General features: G+C 41.7%; 2 protein-coding genes across 3 annotated transcripts in view; both read left to right on the forward strand.

Annotated features, from left to right (window-relative positions):
- Window positions 1-14,258, forward strand: part of LOC124117767 (fatty acyl-CoA reductase 1-like) — a 36,388-nt gene extending 22,130 nt beyond the window's left edge. For both annotated transcript variants that reach the window (XM_046479772.2, XM_046479773.2), the window contains exons 9-14: window positions 602-669; window positions 6,353-6,434; window positions 7,765-7,854; window positions 10,279-10,408; window positions 10,802-10,929; window positions 12,155-14,258. In XM_046479772.2, coding sequence (XP_046335728.1) covers window positions 602-669; window positions 6,353-6,434; window positions 7,765-7,854; window positions 10,279-10,408; window positions 10,802-10,929; window positions 12,155-12,314 — 658 coding nt within the window. In that variant the 3' untranslated portion in view covers window positions 12,315-14,258. The remainder of the gene's footprint in view (window positions 1-601; window positions 670-6,352; window positions 6,435-7,764; window positions 7,855-10,278; window positions 10,409-10,801; window positions 10,930-12,154) is intronic.
- Window positions 14,259-19,716: 5,458 nt separating this feature from the next.
- Window positions 19,717-22,304, forward strand: part of LOC124117766 (muscle LIM protein Mlp84B-like) — a 30,760-nt gene continuing 28,172 nt past the window's right edge. Inside the window, exon 1 of the mRNA XM_046479770.2 lies at window positions 19,717-19,829. Within this exon, the coding sequence (XP_046335726.2) occupies window positions 19,813-19,829 (17 nt within the window). The 5' untranslated portion in view covers window positions 19,717-19,812. The remainder of the gene's footprint in view (window positions 19,830-22,304) is intronic.

The following is a 22,304-nucleotide window of genomic DNA, read 5'->3' on the forward strand; positions in this document are numbered from 1 at the left end:
TGTTTGTTGGGATGTTACAGTGTGTGACATTGCTAACTGTGTGACATAGTTCTATAAAACCACGACCTGGTCCAGATTATTAACATGTCAGTGTGATGTAGCTGGAATATTGCTGACTGCGGTATAAACAACATTCACTCATGTACTGCAAATGTACATGCTTCTCTTGTTGTCGGAGGCCGGGGCCCAGGCGCAGTCATCTACACCATGCAATTCGCTGTGCAGAGTTGTGTCCTTTGGTACTTTCAGAAATAATATATGCTTGCTGGTTTGAATCCCAGATGTCCCTGATCATCTTTCTAGATTTATCATGACCCCTGGGATCACCAAAGTCGTAAATGTCTCCAAGACCTGCATCAGTTTGGGCTTTCCTTAAACATGCTTGTCATTGAAATACTTCTCAAATCGTGACTATGCTTGTTGTAAGAGGAAACTAACGGGATCGGTTGATCAGGCTCGCGGACTTGGTTGATGCATGTCATCGATCCCAATGGGCTGATGTGCAGCATAACGATGTTAAGTTGTCATAATGATGTCTACCTGCGATCCTGTATCCTTGTCTTTTATGCATTGCTCACCAAATGTTTTTCCTTCATCCCAGACCCTCCAGGGTACCTGTATTTAACAACACAACTGGTCAGATCAACAAGTTCACCTGGGGTGAGATGGGTAGGTATCATGTTCACTATATAGCTCACTACTCCCCATAACAGCCCATTCATGAGGATCGGATGGCTTCAGTGTATGGTTTGGTTGCTTGGCTCATCGTAACCTAATGGCTTGTATCAGTCAAACACTGGTACAGTGAAGACTTGCCCTGATTTGTCCTACCCCTTACAGAGATCTGTTGTACAAAGCAGTCATTTTGTCCATGATGTCATTCATGAAGATAGCCACCTTTAGAGATACAGCTAGAAGACATGACCAATCATTTATTCATCTCAATCTCACTTGAATCCTGAAGTAAACTGTTTTGTCAGGTCTTTTTTTTATTTCTCATTCACAAAAAGCATGGACATGGTTTGTCTGTGTGCACATTGCCAGAGAACAAGGTCTGTTTTAATTGACTGTTTATTTTTTACTTATCCTGCATATTACTGCTTGAAGAAGTTGTTCCAAACAGCTGAGAGGCCAACCCAATCATGCAGCTCCCACGTGACCAAAGGAAGTGATGTCACGGATCCTCACATTACTCTTGTCACTTGCTGAGTGAAGACCTGTTTTTTTGCTGTAGCATAAACTGATTCAAACCCTCATGTGTTTGCTCTTTGAGTTAATGTTTATTGTCTTTGTGTTGTGCCTATGGTTTGTATCTAGTACATTCTATGTTTGATAAACATGTGACATAACATTATGAGACACTTACTGGCGTTTTCTCAAAAGAAAACATAATGCCAGGTGTCTTGTTGTTTCAAGTAGCCATCTTGAATATTTTACATGGCCTGCAGTTAATGAACTGGCTTGCGTTCTATATTCTTTTTGCTTGGTGCCCCACGATTGGGGTATCCTCGCAAGTGTTGATTGTTTTTGTTGTATGTTGTCTTACGTTTGTCGTAATATTTGTTTCATAAACCCATACAGCTGGATAAACAAATTTTAGCATACCTAATCGAGTAGGGACGCATTGTGATTTTACACTGCTTCATTGCAGATATCATGCCCTCCTGCTCAAAGTGCCGGCGTAATATGTCGACGTGGGATCCCCCACCCCCTGTGCCTTAAAGGGGCGGTCGGGTAGCCTAATGGTCAAAGCGTTCACTCATCACGCCAAAGACCTGGGTTCGATTCCCGACATGGGTACAATGTGTGAAGCCGATTTCTGGTGTCCCCCCCCCGTGATATTGCTGGAATATTGCTAAAAGCAGCGTAAAACCATACTCACTCACTCACTGTGCCTTAATTGTACAACTCAGGGTCACCGATGTAAAGACTGTCTACTGCTTTCACCCACAGCTTTCAGTCAGAATCTCTGTGTTTCTAAGAAACGCAGAACACAGCAGGCCAGGAAACACCGGCGCAGGATGTCAGACCTCTCTGAGAACTCGCCTACAAGATCGGCCATCTTGGATGACTACCCCCCGAACTCAACTACAACCTTGATGTCAGACCCCACAGTCGCAGTCTCCACCCAGAGCACTCTGACGATCACTACAGCGTCTATCTTTACGGCGGCGGCCACCTTGACGCCCGGGGTGGCGCTCACTTACCAGATGGCGACTATACTATCCTCTGGACAGACGCTCGGTGTCCCACAGGCACCCCTGCCTGCCGCACAGACGCCAATGATAGACGCCTCGCTCCTTCAGTACTTTCAGTACTTGCAGGCCATGCAGACGTCGATGCCGGCGCCCTTACTGATGCCTCTACAAGCGCCTCCTCAAGCACCTATACAGATGGCGCCTATCTATCTCACAGCGCCTATACAGACGCCTGCGCCTCTGCCACCGCATGGTCGATCGACTATACAGACGCCGTCAACTTCTCGTTACTCCGTGGACTTGGCTTCCCCAAGCACGTCATCATGTCAGAATGACAGTAGGTCTGATCGTCAGGGTCATCAATCTAGGAGCCGCTCCCAGGTGCTCAGATGCTCCAGTGGCTATCAGTCCGACTCCTCGGAGGGCGCCTTCATCCCATGCTACGACGACACTCCCATGACCAAGTTGTAGACTGGCTGGCGGACAGATTGGAGGCAACCGCCCCCTCCCAGAGGTCGATAGCAAGACGGCCATCTGTGCGGACCCTACTGTGCGGGGCTCCACCTCAAAATTTCAAGGCAGAGGCAGAGGAAAAGGGAAGTCCTCATTTGCATACCAGTCCTGCTGCGGCCACCCCAAGGGAGGTAACACCGACCACAGGGACTATAAGTGAATCGCCAGATAGACATGACTGGGACCTCCCACCCCCAGCCGTCCAAGTTGCCGACACTCCAAAAGGTGGGAGACTGAGTCGATTCTGGCAGAATTTGGAGATCCGGGGGGACCCATCCGACACGGGTACAAGCTGACGCTTATAGACGACCCGCCACTCACGTTGTCCCCCATAGTGGACACCTACCCCCCTACTCAACAGCAGCTACTGAGCAGCAACATCACGGCTCTGCTGGACAAGGAAGATTTTATTATTTCAGGATGACCACACTCAGGCTACTGCGATCCCGGATCCAGGCACAAGATGTGCTCATCAGCCTGAATATCGAGGACGCCTATCTACATGTCCCTATACATCCTGACGACCGGAAATTCCTCCGCTTCATCGCCGGGACATTCAGTTTGAGGTGTACATAGACGACTGCCTACTGAATTATCAGGACACTGTGACTCTACTCCGCCACAGGGACTTCACACTCCGGCTCTTTCACCAGCTGGGGTGGAAGATCAACCTCAGGAAGTCAGAGGTGACACCCTCCAATCGCCTTCAGTTCATGGGGGGGCCTCTTCCAGACAGACCTTGATCTCCTCTCTGTACCCAGAGACCGATGGGAGCGCATGCAGGTGCACCTGACTCCAGCTCTCCACTACCACGCACTCTGCACCAATGGCAAGTCCTCCTGGGCCTCCTAACCACAGCACAGGACTCGTTGGAAGGTACTTGTTGGAAGGCTCCAACTGTGCCCATTTCAGATGTTCCTGGCTCCCTACTTCAGGCACCAGGACCCATCAGTATCCTTCGTCCTCCCAGGTCATCTCAAGCAGCATCTCCGGTGGTGGACGGTTGAATCAAATGTCTTAGGCGGCGCCTCCTTGACAGGGCTTACGATCTCTCTGCGCCTATTCGTAGACGCGGCCCTGCAGGGATGGGGCGCACACCTGGAGGGACAGGTCGCCTCAGGGCTGTGGTCCGCCGATCAGCCCCTATGGCACATCAACAACCTCGAACTGGAGGCGCTTATCTTGGCCATCGCTCACTGGAAGCAGGCCCTCAGACACGCCCGGCTCTCCATCTCGACGGACAACATAACTGTCGTATGGTACCTACGAAACCGAGGAATGACTCATTCAACAGACGTTCCGATTGTTTCACCTGGTGGATCATCTGGGGATTCAGTTCCAGGTTCAACACATTCCGGGCTGCCGAAACATCCCAGCGGATGCTCTATCTCGGCCAGGCAAAGTTGCTCCCACAGAGTGGAAGCTTCTACCAGACGCCTTCGCTCTTGTTTGTCGAGACCACAGTCTCCCCAACATAGACCTATTCGCCACCAGCCAGAACTACCGGATCCCAACCTACATATCACCAGACCCAGATCCATTGGCTTGGGCAATCAACACTTTCAGCATCCCCAGAAAGGACTAAAACACCTGTACTCCTTCCCAAAGTCATCCAAAAGATCAGATCGACACGGAACCCTGATCTGACTTTGGTCACGCCCTGGTGGCCAGCGAGGGTTTGGTTCGTCAACCTCAGAGAGTTGTCAGATGCCAATCCACTGCCACTTCCAGATTCGCTAAATTTGCTGATCCACCCTCACAGCAGACAGCCACACCCAGGACCAGACGGCTATGTCTTCACGTCTGGTCCATTTACAGAGAGCACTGAATGCCAAAGGCTACTCGGCCAGGGCGGCTAGGGCCATCACAATGGCACATCGCCCAACCACCACGAGCCTCTATAATGACAAGTGGCAATCCTTCAAGAGCTTTTGCAGGGGCAAGCAACAAGACCCCACATCTGCATCGCCTCAATTCCTGTCCGAGTTCATGCTCCATCTGCGTCACAAGCATAAGCTCAAGGGCAGTACCATCATTACCTACCTTGTGGCACTCAACTCCGTCCTGGCAGTTCCGGAAGGTTGGCGCATGATGTAAATCCAGGAACTACAGGCTCTGCTCTTTTCATTCAGGCTGGAATACCAAAAGGCGAAATCTCTTACACTAGCTTGGGTCGTGAATATCATTCACACCTCGCAGAGAGACATGCCCTTCGAGCCCTCGAAGCAACGTCATTCTACAATCTGACAAAAAGAATGGTCTACCTACTGGCGCTCGCCACAGCAGCCTGTGTCAGTAAGCTACACGCCTTGGATGTCACGCGCGTCCACTTTGAGCATAGAGTACACGGAGTTGTGCATCTTGGACTGTGCTATGACTTCTTCGCCAAGAATCAATTCCCATGACAGCCAGATAGATCGTTCCTCATCCCTCCCCTATCTTCGATTGTGGGCGGGGAAGATGAACTAGAGCTCCGTCTATATCCGGTTAGAGCGCGCTGTTGCTACATCAGACGATCCAAGGAACGCCGTGCCCAACAGGCCACCACTACTACACATCACTGACCTTGCCTCCAAGTCCAGAGCTGGCCTTTGACCTCCCCTGGCATATGCCCGGGACTAGAAGGTTCATGCCCCACTTGCATACGGCTCGGTACTCCAGTCTAGACCTAACTGAGGGTTATAGTCAGGCTGCGCAGTACCAGGACACAATGCATACCTGACTCTTCCCTTCCATGTAATGGTCATCCAGGCCGACCATACAGCTGAGGACGGGCCGAGGGAAACGGAGTTTTTCCATACATGACGCCGACCACACAGCCGAGGACGGACAGGCTTAGGGAATTGCAGGTTCCCATACATGGAGTGGTCACCCGAAGCCAACCACACAGCCAAAGAGTCTGGAAATAAAAGATGAAAGTCCACATCTGAAGGTATGCCCTCCTCCGGTTCCGTCTGATAAGGATGCATTAAGGAGTAATGCAGGATAAGTAAAAAAAATTGTAAAATCCTAGATATTTTTTATATTTGTATACTTATCCTGCATTACTGCGTCTAAAGGGACCCACCCAGCGCAGATCTACCTCCCCACAATGCCTTCCGATGTTTTTGACTCCAAGAGTAATGTGAGGACCCGTGACTTCACCTCCTTTGGTCACATGAGACTGCGTGATAGTGAGTGAGTTGAGTTTTACGCCGCTTTTAACAGTATTCCAGTTATATCACGGCGTGTCAGCTTAATGTGGGAGGAAAGCCCGAAGTGATGCAGGTCTCAGACGTTTACCACTTCGGTGAAACCCACAAGCACGGGTATGGTGCTGACAAACCTAGAAACATAATCGGGGCGAACCGGGATTCGAACCCACAATCAAAGGTTTCTGGCGTGCCCAAGGGACGCAACTCTGCACAGCGAATCGCGGTGCCTTAGATGACTGGGCCACCCGTGCCCCAGCTGCGTGATAGGATTGGCCTCTCAGCTGGTTGGAACAACTTCTTCAAGCAAAGACCTCTCACACAGATCTTTTCTCTGTCAAGAACAAGCAAGTAATATGCATTATGGAGTTGTGCAGGATAAGTATACAAATGTAAAAAAACCTAGAATATTACTAGTATGATCACATTTGTGTTAATTCCTATTTTCAGAGAAATTGATATTTGACAACTTCATGAGGAACCCAGTGGATGTAGTTGCCAGGGTGCCCAACCCAAGGTTCACAAAGTCAATGTGAGTCAAGTCTTCTATCTCTGTGGAACACTTTGAGATATTGTCCAGTTACTTTTGTACACATCTGGTAAATATATGTTTGGAGTGTTATTCATGGGTTGCAAGTTGATAAAACAGTTAATATATAAAAATACACCAATCACAGAATATATTGTAATGAGGACAGGACTGACTTAAAATTGTCTTTTTTACATGTTTAGTGTGACGTTTTTGTATATTTGTAAGAACCTTATCACTGCTTGAAATCCATGTCATTCCTGTCTTCACTGATACTACAGATTTTGAATACTACTTACAGACAGATATGATACTAGAAGTATTAGATTTTTTCGCATGGTCATTATGCATTTCTCACTGTCACAAAATGAACTGACGTTATGTTATCCTAAAAAGCTCCTTCATTTTCACTCAGGCATGCATGCTAATAGTTTCATCGTTTGGTCAATCTGTATCTGCCCAAGGCAAGTGAGTTAACTGACTGTAAAGGTCCAGTTTCCATCCTTGCCAAACTAAGCTGGAATTTCGTGGCTTAATCGTAGCGCCACCAGTGGCTATTATGAGTTATGTCCCTTTTATGTCCTTCCTACTGACCAATCAGATTTCACCTCTCATATCACTTGCAGTTGCTTCAAACAAAAATGGCGGCGCCCAGTCAAGATGATCTGATCGATAATCAAGATCTCTATTGTAATAAAATGGTCTTACCTCTTGAATTGCATCAAATCACTCAAGCATTATTGATCAAATACATGAAAAGATTTGGTAACCATCTGTCGACGTCCAGTTAACATGCTCTGCAAATCCTGCAGTCAACCAAAGTCTGCAGTACAGTCGCCATGTTTATGAACCAGATATCAATTTTGATTGGACTAGGCATAGACTCATTAGTCCAGCCAAAATATAACTCCATAGTTCCAGCCTATTTTGGCAAGGGTGGAAACTGGACTTATAGTCAGTTAAGTCCCTTGCCTCGGGAAGATGGTCAATCTGATGCTATGAACAGCAACTGGAAGCTCTTGTGGCCTGATCTTGTAAGGACCTGCCTCAGTTTGGGATTTCCACCCACATTATGCTCCTCCCCATGAGACTATTTCAGGAGCATTGTGGTTATAGTGTTCACTTGTCTCACTGAAGGCCTGGGTATGATTCACCACATGGGTACAATGAGTGAAGCCAGTTTCTGGTGGTCCCCGCTGTGATATTGCTGTAATATTGATAAAAGCTGCATATAACCAGCTCACTTTGTTATTATGGATATATCAGATCAGTGTAAAACACAAGTCACTCACTGAAGGCATTAAAGTAGCCCTTGTGTTTGTTATGTTGTCAGATACTGGAAGAGCGTGAACGTGCTGTTCGACCACATCCTCCCTGCCTACCTAATGGACTTCTACATGTACCTCATCGGGAAGAAACGCATGTAAGTATGTCACTGATGTGTGAGTAGATGTAAGAGGCCAGTAGTATCTCATTGGGAGGGAACACATGTCAGTATGTCACTCATGTGTGAGTAGATGTAAGAGGCCAGTAGTACCTCATCGGGAGGTAACACATGTCCGTATGTCACTGATGTGTGAGTAGATGTAAGAGGCCAGTAGTACCTCATTGGGAGGGAACGCATGTCAGTATGTCACTGATGTGTGAGTAGATGTAAGAGGCCGGTAGTACCTCATTGGGAAGAAACGCATGTAATTATGTCACTCATGTGTGAGTAGATGTAAGAGGCCGGTAGTACCTCATCGGGAGGGAACGCATGTCAGTATGTGACTGATGTGTGAGTAGATGTAAGAGGCCAGTAGTACCTCATCAGGAAGAAACGCATGTAAGTATGTCACTCATGTGTGAGAAGATGTAAGAGGCCAGTAGTACCTCATCGGGAGGTAACGCATGTAAGTGTGTCACTGATGTGTGAGTAGATGTAAGAGGCCAGTAGTACCTCATCGGGAGGGAACGCATGTCAGTATGTGACTGATGTGTGAGTAGATGTAAGAGGCCAGTAGTACCTCATCAGGAAGAAACGCATGTAAGTATGTCACTCATGTGTGAGAAGATGTAAGAGGCCAGTAGTACCTCATCGGGAGGTAACGCATGTCAGTATGTGACTGATGTGTGAGTAGATGTAAGAGGCCAGTAGTACCTCATCAGGAAGAAACGCATGTAAGTATGTCACTCATGTGTGAGAAGATGTAAGAGGCCAGTAGTACCTCATCGGGAGGGAACGCATGTAAGTGTGTCACTGATGTGTGAGTAGATGTAAGAGGCCAGTAGTACCTCATCAGGAAGAAACGCATGTAAGTGTGTCACTGATGTGTGAGTAGATGTAAGAGGCCAGTAGTACCTCATTGGGAGGGAACGCATGTAAGTATGTCACTATGTCAAACTTCCATGAAATCAAAAGCTGGAAATTACAAATAAGGCATATTCAAATGAGATAGGTCAGTTCACCAACATTGATTGTACAGGATTGATGTGTTGTTACACAGTTGATAGAACAATACTTTGAACGTTTTAAGCAGTGTTATGTATTGACCACGACTGCTGTTAGTTTCCGTTGCATGGGTCAGCAGTGTTTTGCATTATATTTATATAAGATTATTATACAAGGTTACCAATAGTGAGTGGACCCGTCAAGATCCGGGGTAGAATAGGTCTTCAGCAACCTATGCCCATGCCCTTGCTGTAAAAGGCGACTGTGCTTGTCGTAAGAGGCGACTAACGGGATCGGGTGGTCAGGCTCGCTGACTTGGTTGATGCATGTCATCGTATCCAAGTTGAGTGGATCAATGCTCATGATGTCAATCACTGGATTGTCTGGTCCAGACTTGATTATTTACAGACCACCGTCATATAGCTGGAATATTGCTGAGTGCGGCGTTAAACAACAAACAAACAAACAGACAAAAAGTGAGTGAGTTAAAATTTAACGTCGCATCGGCAATATTTCAGCCATATAGCTATGAAGGTAACCAAGAACAATGATGCCAGCATATACTGTTGGAGGCTGTCATATGGTCAAACAGACCACACTAAATCTAGCACTCAGCTGTGTATGTGTCACTGTTATAGACATGTGCAGTGAACCTGACGTGACAATAAACTCCAGTATCTTCAGAAAGAAATCCTCCGTGGTCTTGTGGTAGAGCGTCCACCCAGAGAGTGGAAGGTCCGGGGTTCGATCCCCGGCCGCGTCATACCAAAAGACGTTAAAAGATGGTACTTGTTGTTACCCTGTCTGGCGCTCGACATTAAGGGGCTAAAACAAGGACTGGTCGGCTCGGAGTCAGTATACTGTGTCTGAGTGGGGTATTCATGTTAAACTGCGGCATGGTATCTCAGTGAGCTAGCACTATAAATCGGCATCAGTCCGGACTAGTACAAGGAGCCACAGACACACACGTGCATGCACGTCGCTATATAAGTGCAATAATCTTTGACACGACGTTAAACCCAATTTCACCTCACCTCAGAAAGAAATCTGTCACTTTATTAATGCAAGCAAGGGACACTAGCATTTAGCACATTTATTTCATAATTTTCAGTAACTCATGGAACTCTACTGTCTACCATTGCCTGATGTTGAAGCAGTGTGTAGAATAGGTGGCACAAGGCTATGGCACATGTTGCATGAGATATATATCTGAGCATTCATAAATTTAATGACTACAACCGACATATGTTTTGGGGCATCCACCAGGACTTGCAGTGTAATTTATTGGCATCCATTCTCAATGTGAATGCAATATTTTGCATCTCGTAAAACACTGCTTCAAATGTCATAAGATGGCTTGAAAAGACTCAGTCAATGTGAAGCTGTTTCTGATAGTTATGTTGTGTGACCTTTCAGATTTGTGAAGATCCAGGATCGACTGTGGAAAGCTGTGACAACGCTGGAGTTCTTCACATCTCGGGAGTGGAAATTTGACAACAGCAATATATTTATGCTGTTGGATAAGATGTCAAAGTCTGATCGAGATGTAGGAAACATTTCATAAAAAACTTCTTATCCTATACAAGAGAACCTTCTCATGCTTATCAAACTTTTCCCACAAGTGACACCAAAGTGTTTTCAAGTGTTTCTGATTTGTTTGATAACCTTTTCAGCACCCCTTGCTCAAAGTATTACAGCAATATTTATGCAACCTACAAATAGGAATAATCGTTGAGTTGTCATTTTATATTGCGATATTGCAAGTGTAAGTGACCAACACAGTCAAAGGGAGGTAATCAACGACTTACCTAAACACTATAATACTGTAATCCAATACCCTTGATCTTGACTATTTGTAAGTCGTCTCACTTTTTGGAGCCCAATTACAATATCTAAATCCCTTATGCAAAATAGTAATTACAATTCATGGTTGTTGTAGACCTTTGACTTTGATGCCAGGCACATAGACTGGCCATCATACATGGAGAGCTACTGCCTTGGCACAAAACAGTTTGTCCTGAAGGAAGAGCTGGATCAACTCCCCAAGGCTAGGAGAGCTCTGTACAGGTCAGACACTCACTTGTATCAGCTTACACCTCTTTCTTTAACATTTACATGACAGGTTTCAAAATTCTTTGTGTTCTTGTACCAATAGCATGGTTAAGATTGTAATGACATATTTAAGATAAGTTCCCGTTGCCTGAAGGGCACACTTACCAATCACTTAGCATCGTTAAAACTATAAAAAATATGACTCAACTTCAAGATGACGATGTCAATCAAGTGATATTAGTAGTTTCTGTGTTTACATCAGTGTATATTATAGTCCCAGATTGATATGACCATTGGCACCGTGAAGATCCAGGGAAGAATAGGTCTTCAGCAACCCATGCTTGCCGTAAAAGGCGACTTTGCTTGTCGTAAGAGGCGACTAAAGGGATTGGGTGGTCAGGCTTGGTTGATGCATGTCATCGTATCCCAATTGCATGGATCTATGCTCATGATGTCAATCACTAGATTGTCTGGTCCAGACTAGATTGTTTACAGACCGCCGTCATATAGCTGGAATTTTGTTAAACAACAAACAAACAAACAAAGATAAGACCATTGTTTGGCAAATGATAGTTCACTAAGAATTCTTTTCCTTTGTCATAATCTGTCATACAAGAATACCTTGAGGACATATCTTCATTTGAGTAATGAGTCTAAGAACACGAAGGGAGTTCTCTGCTTCTGACGCTGTTACTATTTTTAGACACAGTGTCCGAGGCAGTATTATTGACCCCTTCATGTGTACAGCTTCATAACATTTTCAGTTGAAATATTTGTTGTACTTAAGGTATAAATGGTTTGGGAACAAGGGGTTTAAATACTTCTTTGATATTTGTTAATTTGCTCTAATACAGAGCTGAGGAAGGCCAGTGCAACATTAGCGTTGGTCTTTTGTAGAATGTTATTAAATCATGCGTCATAGCTACATATTAAAACCAGTAGATGTTGGACAGTCAAAGTGGAACAGTACATGGCTACAATTCACAGCTGCCAATCATTGAAAGTATGTGTTCACATATGTGTAGTAGTGTTATTGCATAGACTTTGGTGATGGGATGTTCAATCACACCAGAGATGAAAATTAAACATGAAAGTCAAGGTGTCCGAAACCCTAATGCTAATGTGCAAAGTAAAATGAGGTCCCAGCAGAAATCCTCAAGGACCTCACTCCCCACTTTGTTTCTGTGACAATTTGTCCTTTGACATCCAGTAATCATTACCTGACTTAAATTTGTTTCAGAATGAAGCAGATCCAGTTTGTCATCAACGCTGTTCTGGTAGTGGTCATCTGGCGTGTTCTTGTCACTCGGGTGGGCGTCGCACGGTCACTGTGGAACCTGGTTCTCAGCTGGGTCATCTGGCTGTATCAGAAAATCCCAAGATTAGGGCGAGCATCTTAGGCATTCAACAACATCACTGTGATGTTTGTAGGCATTAGGTATGTAATTTTACCTTTGTAGGTGAACCGATCACTTAAAATCTAGATTACTTTACATAAATGAGCTGCGACAGGATTGAGACAATTCATGGTGTCTACCCTTGTAATACGGCATTGAAAGTGTTCTAAGGTAGCCTTATGAACACTTGGTGTACCCCTGGTATACAATATTTGATTGGTTGGTTGACTGATACCTATTGAATTGTATAGATTGGCCAAACCACATTGCCACAAACAAGCACGAAAACATGGCAGTGTCGCATTGTAGTGAGCTTTATTGTGCACAACCACGGTACTAATAACGTGCTAATTATTATGTATTTATTGTTTCGTATTGGTACATTGACCACTGGTACAATAGTCAAATATAATTATGTATCATTATACATGTATCATGGTACATGGATATATCGGTGAACCATCCCAACCACTGGTACACTAGTCATAAATAATGATATATCAGTATACATGTATCATGGTACATCGATGTATCAGTGAACCATCCCACCTTAAAATTATCTATTTGTATTCACAGGCGTTGAAGTGATATTGTACTAGTCAATACTCTTAATGAGAAGACAGTTGGTGACTGAGAATATTAAACCAATATGCGCAGTTAATATGATGACAGACATGATGGAAAACATTCGAGGGATGTATCTGTATCTGCTCAGCGGCCCATATTCAGCCCAAAGTCTGAGGATTTGCAAGTAATAATTCTAAATTTGAATAAAACAATGTGAAGACCTGGTCGGGGTGATACTAGGACCAGTGAAGAGGTAGAGGCCTTAATGCTGAATTTAACATGACTGCATTGAATGCAATGTTAAGATACAGTGTTAAAATACATTTGAAATTAAGAAAAAAAAAGCTTTAAAAACATCCCTACTTTGATTTAAAAAAATATTTTTTATCCAATTTGCTGCCATGGGTACTTTGTGTGGAATCCCAGATAACTCCCTGCATGTATTGCCTGAATATGTCAGTGTGTTATTGTATACACAAGAAACATGGTTGTCTGCCTGATAAGTGAGATGAGAATTTGAGTTTGTTGCAGTTAGTTGATTTCATAAATGGCGAACATGACATTAGTTTTTTAGATCTCGGCCATTGTTTAAGTGTGATTTTGTAGACAATGCTAGGATCATCATATTGTGTGTCTTGGAAACAGTGGCTTTCATATTGATTTTGAGAATGCTCAAAACATTTGTTATTTATTGCATGTATAGTAATTGGGTCATTAACAATTCATTCACAGATACAACACTAGACTACGATATTGCTCGATTTGTTTGTTCAGGTTTATGTATCTTGGTTATGCCTTCTGATTGACCCACATCATGTTATAAGCCATCTGTATTTCATATATTTATATTTAATTCTACAACACATGCAACGTTTTCACGCCACTTTTTTATTACCAACTTATTTACTGCCACTTAACGTATATAGGTACATGCTGCCACTCCAGTCAGTTAAAGAAAACAGTGCATTATTTAGACAATAATAAATCCTAGAGAGCAGGACACCCTTCATCTAAGATTGGGGAAGCAGTTTCAGAATGTTATCAATATGGCTGCCAGTCCAGAAAAACACCTGGGTATTTTATTTAGAGAAGACATTTGTTTGCCCTGCCTTTGATAATTACCAATAGTCTTCATATCCAGCAGTATAATGACAAGGGTGTTATATATAAACAATAGCATACTGCTTTAAAATATGTATGTATGTGTTGTTTTGAATTTTTTTTTAAATTGAAAGAGTGCATTTAAATCTGCATTTATACCATATTTGATGTAATAAACACCCAGGCCGCTCTTAAAATTAGAAATAGGTAGCTCTTATTAGAATGGTATTTTGGTGGGGAAAAAACAGAGTTGAAAGATAAATTTTGTGGTTTATGCTGACAGCCTGAAATGTTTATATACGACAGACATATTTTTCCAGAATTTAATTGCCCATAATTAAGGGTGCATATAACACATGAGTGCGTATTATACACGAATAAAGTCTTGTGTACATTGATCAATCGGAAGGGGTGCTATTTGGGATTGTTCACTAGGCAATATATTAACAAATATCGCCGTGGGCGCTTATTACGTCGAATACGGTACATGTTGAAAATAGAGATGTTTGAAAGAAGTTTTTGTGTGGTGAGTGAAAGACAACGGATATCCTCAGCATGCTGCTAGTCTTCTCTACCCGTCACAACAGGACATTGTCCGTCGATGATAGATTGATTGATTTATTACATACGTAAAGTAATTATTATTTTCCTTCTTCATCCGACAGTATTTTTTACCATGAATTGAACAACGTTATTTTTTCGTATATTGAGGACTGCCCATTTGGTATTCTGAGGGGAAAGGCTGGAATTTTGTTTTAGTAAGTGCTTCAAAACATACCTCTGAGAAGAGGAGCCCAAAATATGTTTTGAATCCACAACCAATGTTTGCAAAGAGCATCCAGCATGTCAAGTGAAATCTAAACCTGAAGACAATAAATTTGTTTCAGCACATTTTGGCTAACAGATAATGTTTAAAAATATATATTTAAACAAAATACATGTACCCTTAGTTCATGTCAGCTTATTACCGTATTTACGTTTAATGCCTTGAGAACTTCCACCTGAATATTATATTTTTTGTCCTCAAATACAAGAGCCCATTTTTTATCCCATCGATATATTGTCTCTATTGTTCATATTTCTTTATATGTTTATTTGTCATGTTGTCTTCCATGCTGGGATGTGGTTGGTCAATCTGTTTGACATTTTTTTCACTCAATTTAGAAGTTTAGCTTTTGAAGGGTCGAGTGTTTTTTATATTGTAACCTTTATCAATGTTTTTACATATTCCATTTTTACTCTTGTGGTTTAATCCATTAACTTATTATGTAACAGTAAATGCCTTGAGTGTGATTCACAAAGCAATTTTAACGCAAAGACTGTCATAACTCCCATACTTTAACACAGACTTATAACAGCTGTAAGGTTAAGATAGTGAAATGGGTAAATGAGGACATTGTTGCAATACTGCTGTCCTCTCTTCATCGTCCATGCTTCATGGGTTTGTAAACACTATGTTTATCCATGTGAATATATATGGCCACTTAATAAACATACACAATGCCCCCTATTCAGACAGCCAGGTTATGCTATCAGGAATAGAACAAGCTGTAAGGGGGTCAGAAGAAAACAGTATCGGCATCTTTTAGTGTAGCACATCCAAGTTTGTTTAATCTTAAGACAGCTGCAGCTCATAAACCTTTTCCAACTCAGCAAACTGACATACACCATAGTCCATATAGATTATATTACTTATATTATATGAAGACTGTATGTATTGGTTTTTTTGTGTTTCGGGGATTTTGTGCATTGTGCGCACACCCTTAATTGTATATTATTTTTAAGAATTTCTTTGTGTGATATTCTCTTGGATGGATATTTATTATTTCAATATTAAGCTGCACCATATCATCATTTTCTGAAAGACAACTTGTCAAGCTTAATTCTTTATGATCCATCACAGTTAGTATGTGTGTTTATGTGTATGTGTGTGTGTGACTGACCAAACACAGAGGCGGATCCAGTATTTGGAAAATGATAAAGACCACTTACCTGCTAATTTAGGCAGAAAAATAACAATCAAACCACGGTCAAGATGGTGACATTTTTCATGTAAGGAAAGACAACTCTTCCATTAAGATTCAGACAATCTTGACAATCATAAAGCTATAATTCAAACCCACAAGACCAAATATTACTGATTGGACTGAATATAATGTGTTCACATGACATGTTTTGAACAACGAGGAACATGTTTTTATCTTTTTTTTGGCCTGAATGATTGAAAGTATGGGAATTACTTAGGGTAAATGGGCAGGTATATGACCATTTGAGACCCCTCAGTGACCAGTGACCCCCACCCCATCCCCAAAAACTGTGTTTTTGAAACAATGTTTTTTGGACAGGACTAAGAAAATAATTGTAGTTAAAATATTATCTTAGATTGTATGAGAGACTTATTATGTGATACTTCTGTGCAATTTGCATTAAATCATTGATTTTAATTGTAACATATCCATCACAACCCATCTATTTCGTTTTCAGGGTTTTATTTCATATCATTTTTGTATGTTTACCTAATCTACTTAATAATATACATGTTTATTTAATGTTATGACACTTGCATCATCAATTTACTTATTTCTACACAAATGTCTACTGCTTACAAAAAAATGCTAATACTTTAGATTGGATTTTTTAATGTTTTATAGCATTTTTAAATAATTATTCCTGGTGAAGGGATGCAGATGTTGCATTGAATACTTTAACTTTATTGGTATAAGAACATGTTGTGGGGCTGATGCTGGCACAGTCGGACATGGTGCTAAGGTGCTTCCATACATTGTGCAGAATTGCATCCCTTTCCTGGATTTGGCTGGGTTATGTTTCTACGTGCTTGGGGGTTTCATCTCGACCTGCATCACCTCATGCTTGCCTCCCAAATCAAGCTGTCAAGCTCTGACATGACTGAAATACTGTTCAAATCGGCATTGAATCCAACTCACTCACTCACTCCTCATATCATATATTGACTGTACTGTGGGGCATATGCCAAATGCTGGTTATTGAGATGTACAGGTTGTGTCATCTATGGACGGGTTATGTCATGTGTCATTTGCAGGGTGTCATAAGAAATATACATGGTATATCATATGCTATGTATATCATTTATTTATGAACGCAATGTGTTTCTTGCATGATTTTCTGTTTCTTCAGGTTGTTGCAGACAAAAAAAAACATTGTTTGAGATTAGGATGTATATTTATGATTGGATAGTGTTTATCACATGCTAGCAAAGAACTATGTCCATACTCATGATCGAGCTAGGATTGCTGACATGGTTGATGGCATGGCATTGTACCCTGACAGCATGGGATGATGCTCATAATGTCAAGCACTGGTTTGTCTTACCAAGACCCGTCTATCTATTATTCCACAATGGTAAAACTGGATAATGTTGACTGCCTAGTAAGAGAACAAACATTAACAAAATTTGTCGATAGTGTATTCAGCCTTTCACATTGTTAAATACTGCTTGAAAACAATGCTGTGTTTGAGGTGAAATGGTTCCAGTTTGTAAATACCTAAATTGCTATACAACTATTGTTTGTGATGACCTATGTCATCTACATGAATGGCCATCAAGATGATCTCAGATTGATATACATATAAACCTTCGAGAAATTGCTGAATGTACATTTCATGTGATTTTCTATCAAATAAACTTATTGCATTTTGAACATTTTGTTCTTCTTAAGATTTCAAATTCAGTGTTGAATTACCTTGTTGAAAGGCAGACTTCGCCAATTCTGGTCAAATAGTTATACAAATAGTGTACAAATAGTTGGATGGATGAACACAAGCCTCTTAATACCCAGGTGCTGCCTCCGGAATATTGATGGAATATTACTTATAACTGTGTACAACAATCCACTCATGGACGGTTGTGTAATAATATAAATTTGTATAAAACTACACACACAAAATAATTGAAAAAAAAAGTTTATTTGTTGAGAAGGTTCATAAAATTAAAAAATAATCAGTGAATTGTGTCAGTCTTGTCTTCATGACCAATGCATGGATATGCTGGCATCAGTAATGTATTAAGACGACTATGCTTGTCATAAGAGGCAACTAATGGGATCGGGTGGTCAGGCTTGCTGACTTGGTTGATGCATGTCATCGTATCACAATTGCATAGATAGATGCTCATGATATCAATCACTGGACTGTCTGGTCCAGACTTGGTTATTCACAGACCGCTGCCATATAGCTGGAATATGGCTGAGTAGTGTATTGTCAATGCATATACTGCTGGCTTCAACCCAATATATATCTTCAATAGATTGATATAATTAAAATTGCTTTATACTAATAGTTTTAATCATGACCACCAGGCTGCAGGAGACTTCAGGTAAAGCATTTAGACAGACTACAATCAGTAATGTGAAACTGGTTTTGTTACAATGGTTTGTCATATATTCCGGTTTAATAACAAACTAATTGGGGTGGGGGCAGGGGTGCGGTTGTCATATGTAGATTTGGGGAGGGCAGTATTAGCAAGTCCGGATTATAACACATTCAAGCAACACTTTTCTTGTCTGCTACTCGTTTATTAGTTTTAATCTAAAATAAAAGATAACTTTCAATATATCAATACAATTTCTCAATTTCTTTCCAGGTAGTAAGGGCAGTCGGGTTGCCTAGTGGTTAAAGCGTTAGCTCCACACTGAAGACCCGGTTTGATTCCCGACATGGGTACAATGTGTGAAGCCCATTTCTGGTGTCCCCCGCCGTGACATTGCTGGAATATTGCTGGAATATTGCTTACGCGGCATAAAACCATACTCACTCACTCAGGCAGTAAATGTATACCGACACCTGACGTTCGAGTCTATTCAGCTTTGTGTTTTGTTGTGTTTTTCCATTACAAAGCCACAGCTTCTGCAAGTCATATAAGTTTCAAATGTGAATAGACGCAAGTCTCAACGTTCTTTTTACACACAACAGTCTCCCGCCTAGGGTAGCAGAATTTCACAACTTATCTGTAGGTCTTAGCGTTTTTACAGAAATTAACATACTTCTCACTCACACATTCACTCCAGTAATGCAAATATATTGCAAGCATCACGTATGCATAAACTATTGAAGCTTATGTGCTATACTGCAGTGCTGGAAGGTACATGGTCTGTAGCATTAAAGTCAAAAGTGTAAAACTAAATTAATGTGAAAGCTGCTTCTCATTTTCGAAGAGTTTATGATACAGCATCCAAGCTCCAAAGAACTTATGCTTATTACTTGTCTTGAATTAAATATCTTTTTCAATGTTGTGTGAAAAATCTTCCTGTTTATAAACATGAAAATAAAGTTTTGTATTTTGGAATTTGCATCTATAAATATTGAATTTTGTATTAAGTAAAAGTCAATCTGTTTTATGCTCTCTTTAACTCCAATAAGTATCAATTCTGCACAAAATGTCACATTATGAACATGAACACACTGGTCGATCCACACTGACATGTTTCTTACTTGTCCAGGGCGGTGGGGTGGCCTAGTGGTTAAAGCGTTCGCTCGTCTCACCGAACGTTAGATTCCCCACATGGGTACAATGTGTGAAACCCGTTACTGATGACCCCAGCTGTGATATTCCTGGAATACTGCTGAAAGCGGCGTACTAACTCACACTTGTCCAGCGCAGTGTTCTAAGCAATAACTTCCACTTTCTATTTCGGCTTCCCCTAACCCGGAAACACGGCGTGTCATTCTATGAAACAAAACCCTAGTGTGCATGATTTAGTTCCTTCTTCACATTTAAACTTCAAATAACTCGAGTAATCATTTCACATTATAAACTTGAAGTTGAAACCTCATACGACACGTTTCGCCACCAGGGATGCCGAGAAACTACAGGTAAGTCAATATTTACATGATATAGTTACTCGTAAATGACGGAGAGTCCACGATGTGATACACATAACTCCAGAATCTAGGATCTGTCTAGGCTTGTTCTAATTGTATGCGTGTGTAGCTTGATGTCGTATTTTGCTTTGGTTTCGTTCGTAAGTTATGTATTATTGTGCTTTGTTTTGTGTCCTTGTGTTCCGTTTCGTGTTTTTTCTGCTGTTTTGTGTTTATGTGGTGTCTTTTCGGTTGATAAAAGATAAAACATTAATCAACGTATATCTTATCAATCAGCTCAGAGTTTCCCTGACGGAGTATATCAGGGCTAACTGAACATGCGGATTCACTGCATAAACACATTCACCCCAAGAACACACGCATGCAAGAACTTTGTATTGGGATCAGTACTCGTGAAGATCCGGGGTAGAATAGGTCTTCAGCAACCCATGCTTGCCGTAAAAGGCAATTATTCTTGTCGTAAGAAGCGACTAACGGGATAGGGTAGTCAGGCTAGCTGACTTGGTTGATGCATGTCATCGTATCCCAATTGCGTAGATCGATGCTCATGATGTCAATCACTGGATTGTCTGGTCCATACTCAATTATTTACAGACCGCCGTCACATAGCTGGAATATTGCTGAGTGCGGCGTTAAACAACAAACAAACAAATACAGGGATCAGGCTAACACATTTCCTTGCCAATACAGATTCACTTATAATGACAACCTGTATCACCACGTGCTTCTCATTCACAAACTACCACTCTGTGATATAACTGAGATACTGTAAAAAGACTAACTCACGCGAGTTATATTAAAGCCACTTCAAGATAAACAATAATTTTAAATTTACATTTTCGAACGATTGCCATTTCCTTTACGTTTCCCGCAACGTGGTTAAATAACAGATTTGTGGTCAAAAGGAATGTAGACAGTATGTTTGGCTCGTTCTCAATGCCCTTTTTAAACCTTGCAGTACTTCCGTATATATTGAGATACTGGGATTATGGGCATTAGTGAATTCGGCATCAGGTAATCGGCCCAACTTTTTTTAAAACGATCATCAGTTTCAGCACTTTGTATTAACGTATACGCTGCATATATGCAAAATATTGATAAAAGTGACCAAGCAAGTAAAGCTTATCTGTTGCTCTGATTGGATCGTCAACAATCACTTCAAACAATGCATCAGACAAGGAGCAAAATCCATAGCATGGTTTATTTCGCGTCACTGGTATGCCCATGAAAGGCCATAAGATTCTCTCGAAATCGATTATTTTATAACAAAAAAAATGCGTCAAATCAGGTTCAATATTTGTTGGTGCAGTTTGAGAGTTTAAGGTTTAAAGCTTAATGTAAGATATCGTTTATGTTATAAACGCCGCACTCAGCAATATTCCAGGTATGTGACGGCGGTCTATAAATAATCGAGTCTGGACCAGACAATCCAGTGATTGATATCATAAGCATCGATCCACACAAATGGGATACAACGACATGCATTAACCAAGTCAGCGAGCCTGACCACCCGATCTCGTTAGTCGCCTCTAATGACAAGCATAGTCGCCATTTACGGCAAGCATGGGTTACTGAAGACCTATTCTACCCCGGATCTTTACGGGTCTGTTATGATGATGATGATGATGATGATGATGATGATATAGGGCCTGATCAAATCTTAATGACTATATGACGTCCCTTATTAAGAAAATAGATACATATTTATTACTACAATCTTGTTGCTCTCTTGTTGGTTTCCGAGCAATTAAGTTTAAAAAGTCACTGATAACCAGATATGTGATGCTACTGCTTGTTGGGATAATCTTAAATTGCTGAACAGTTGTAAATGTTAGAAGTTCGAAGAAAAGTACAATTCTGATGAATGGGGGCTACATGTTAATGCTTAAAACCAACGGCTTTCTATGGTTGGCGGAAGATCTCATGATGACGTCCTTCCGATCTACAGAGGACTGATGTATTTCTAGGCAATTTCGCTCACGTGGATAAAACATACATTTCCTTGTTGACTTAGGCGGAATTAGGACCACACGTTATTCCTGACGTGTACTTTACCGCCAATATATAATTAGCCTTAATCTCAGATGTGTTCCTTAACCAAAGACATTTGCGTTGGTACATGTTTTGGCTTTTAAGTGGAGAATCAAAATCAGTGGTTGTGCGATCACTTCCGAAACATAAACAAATTGAGCATCAGAATATATCACACATCCATTCACATCTGAAGAGGAAAGTTGCGGTCGAAGGGAGATAACTCTTCTAGCCATACCAATGGAGAATTTTACCATCTTTCGTGGAAGGTAATATTATAAGATAGATAAATAGATAGATAAAACAAACGATGTTAAACACAGTGACTGACACTGATCCACGCAATTGGGATACGATGACATGTAAAATTTCAACCAAGTCACCGAAAATGACCACCCGATCAATGATGTCGCCTGTTACGACCAGCACAGGTTG

Source organism: Haliotis rufescens, unplaced genomic scaffold (assembly GCF_023055435.1).
Source record: "Haliotis rufescens isolate VD_foot unplaced genomic scaffold, xgHalRufe1.0.p SCAF_6, whole genome shotgun sequence".
NCBI classification, from domain to species: domain Eukaryota; kingdom Metazoa; phylum Mollusca; class Gastropoda; order Lepetellida; family Haliotidae; genus Haliotis; species Haliotis rufescens.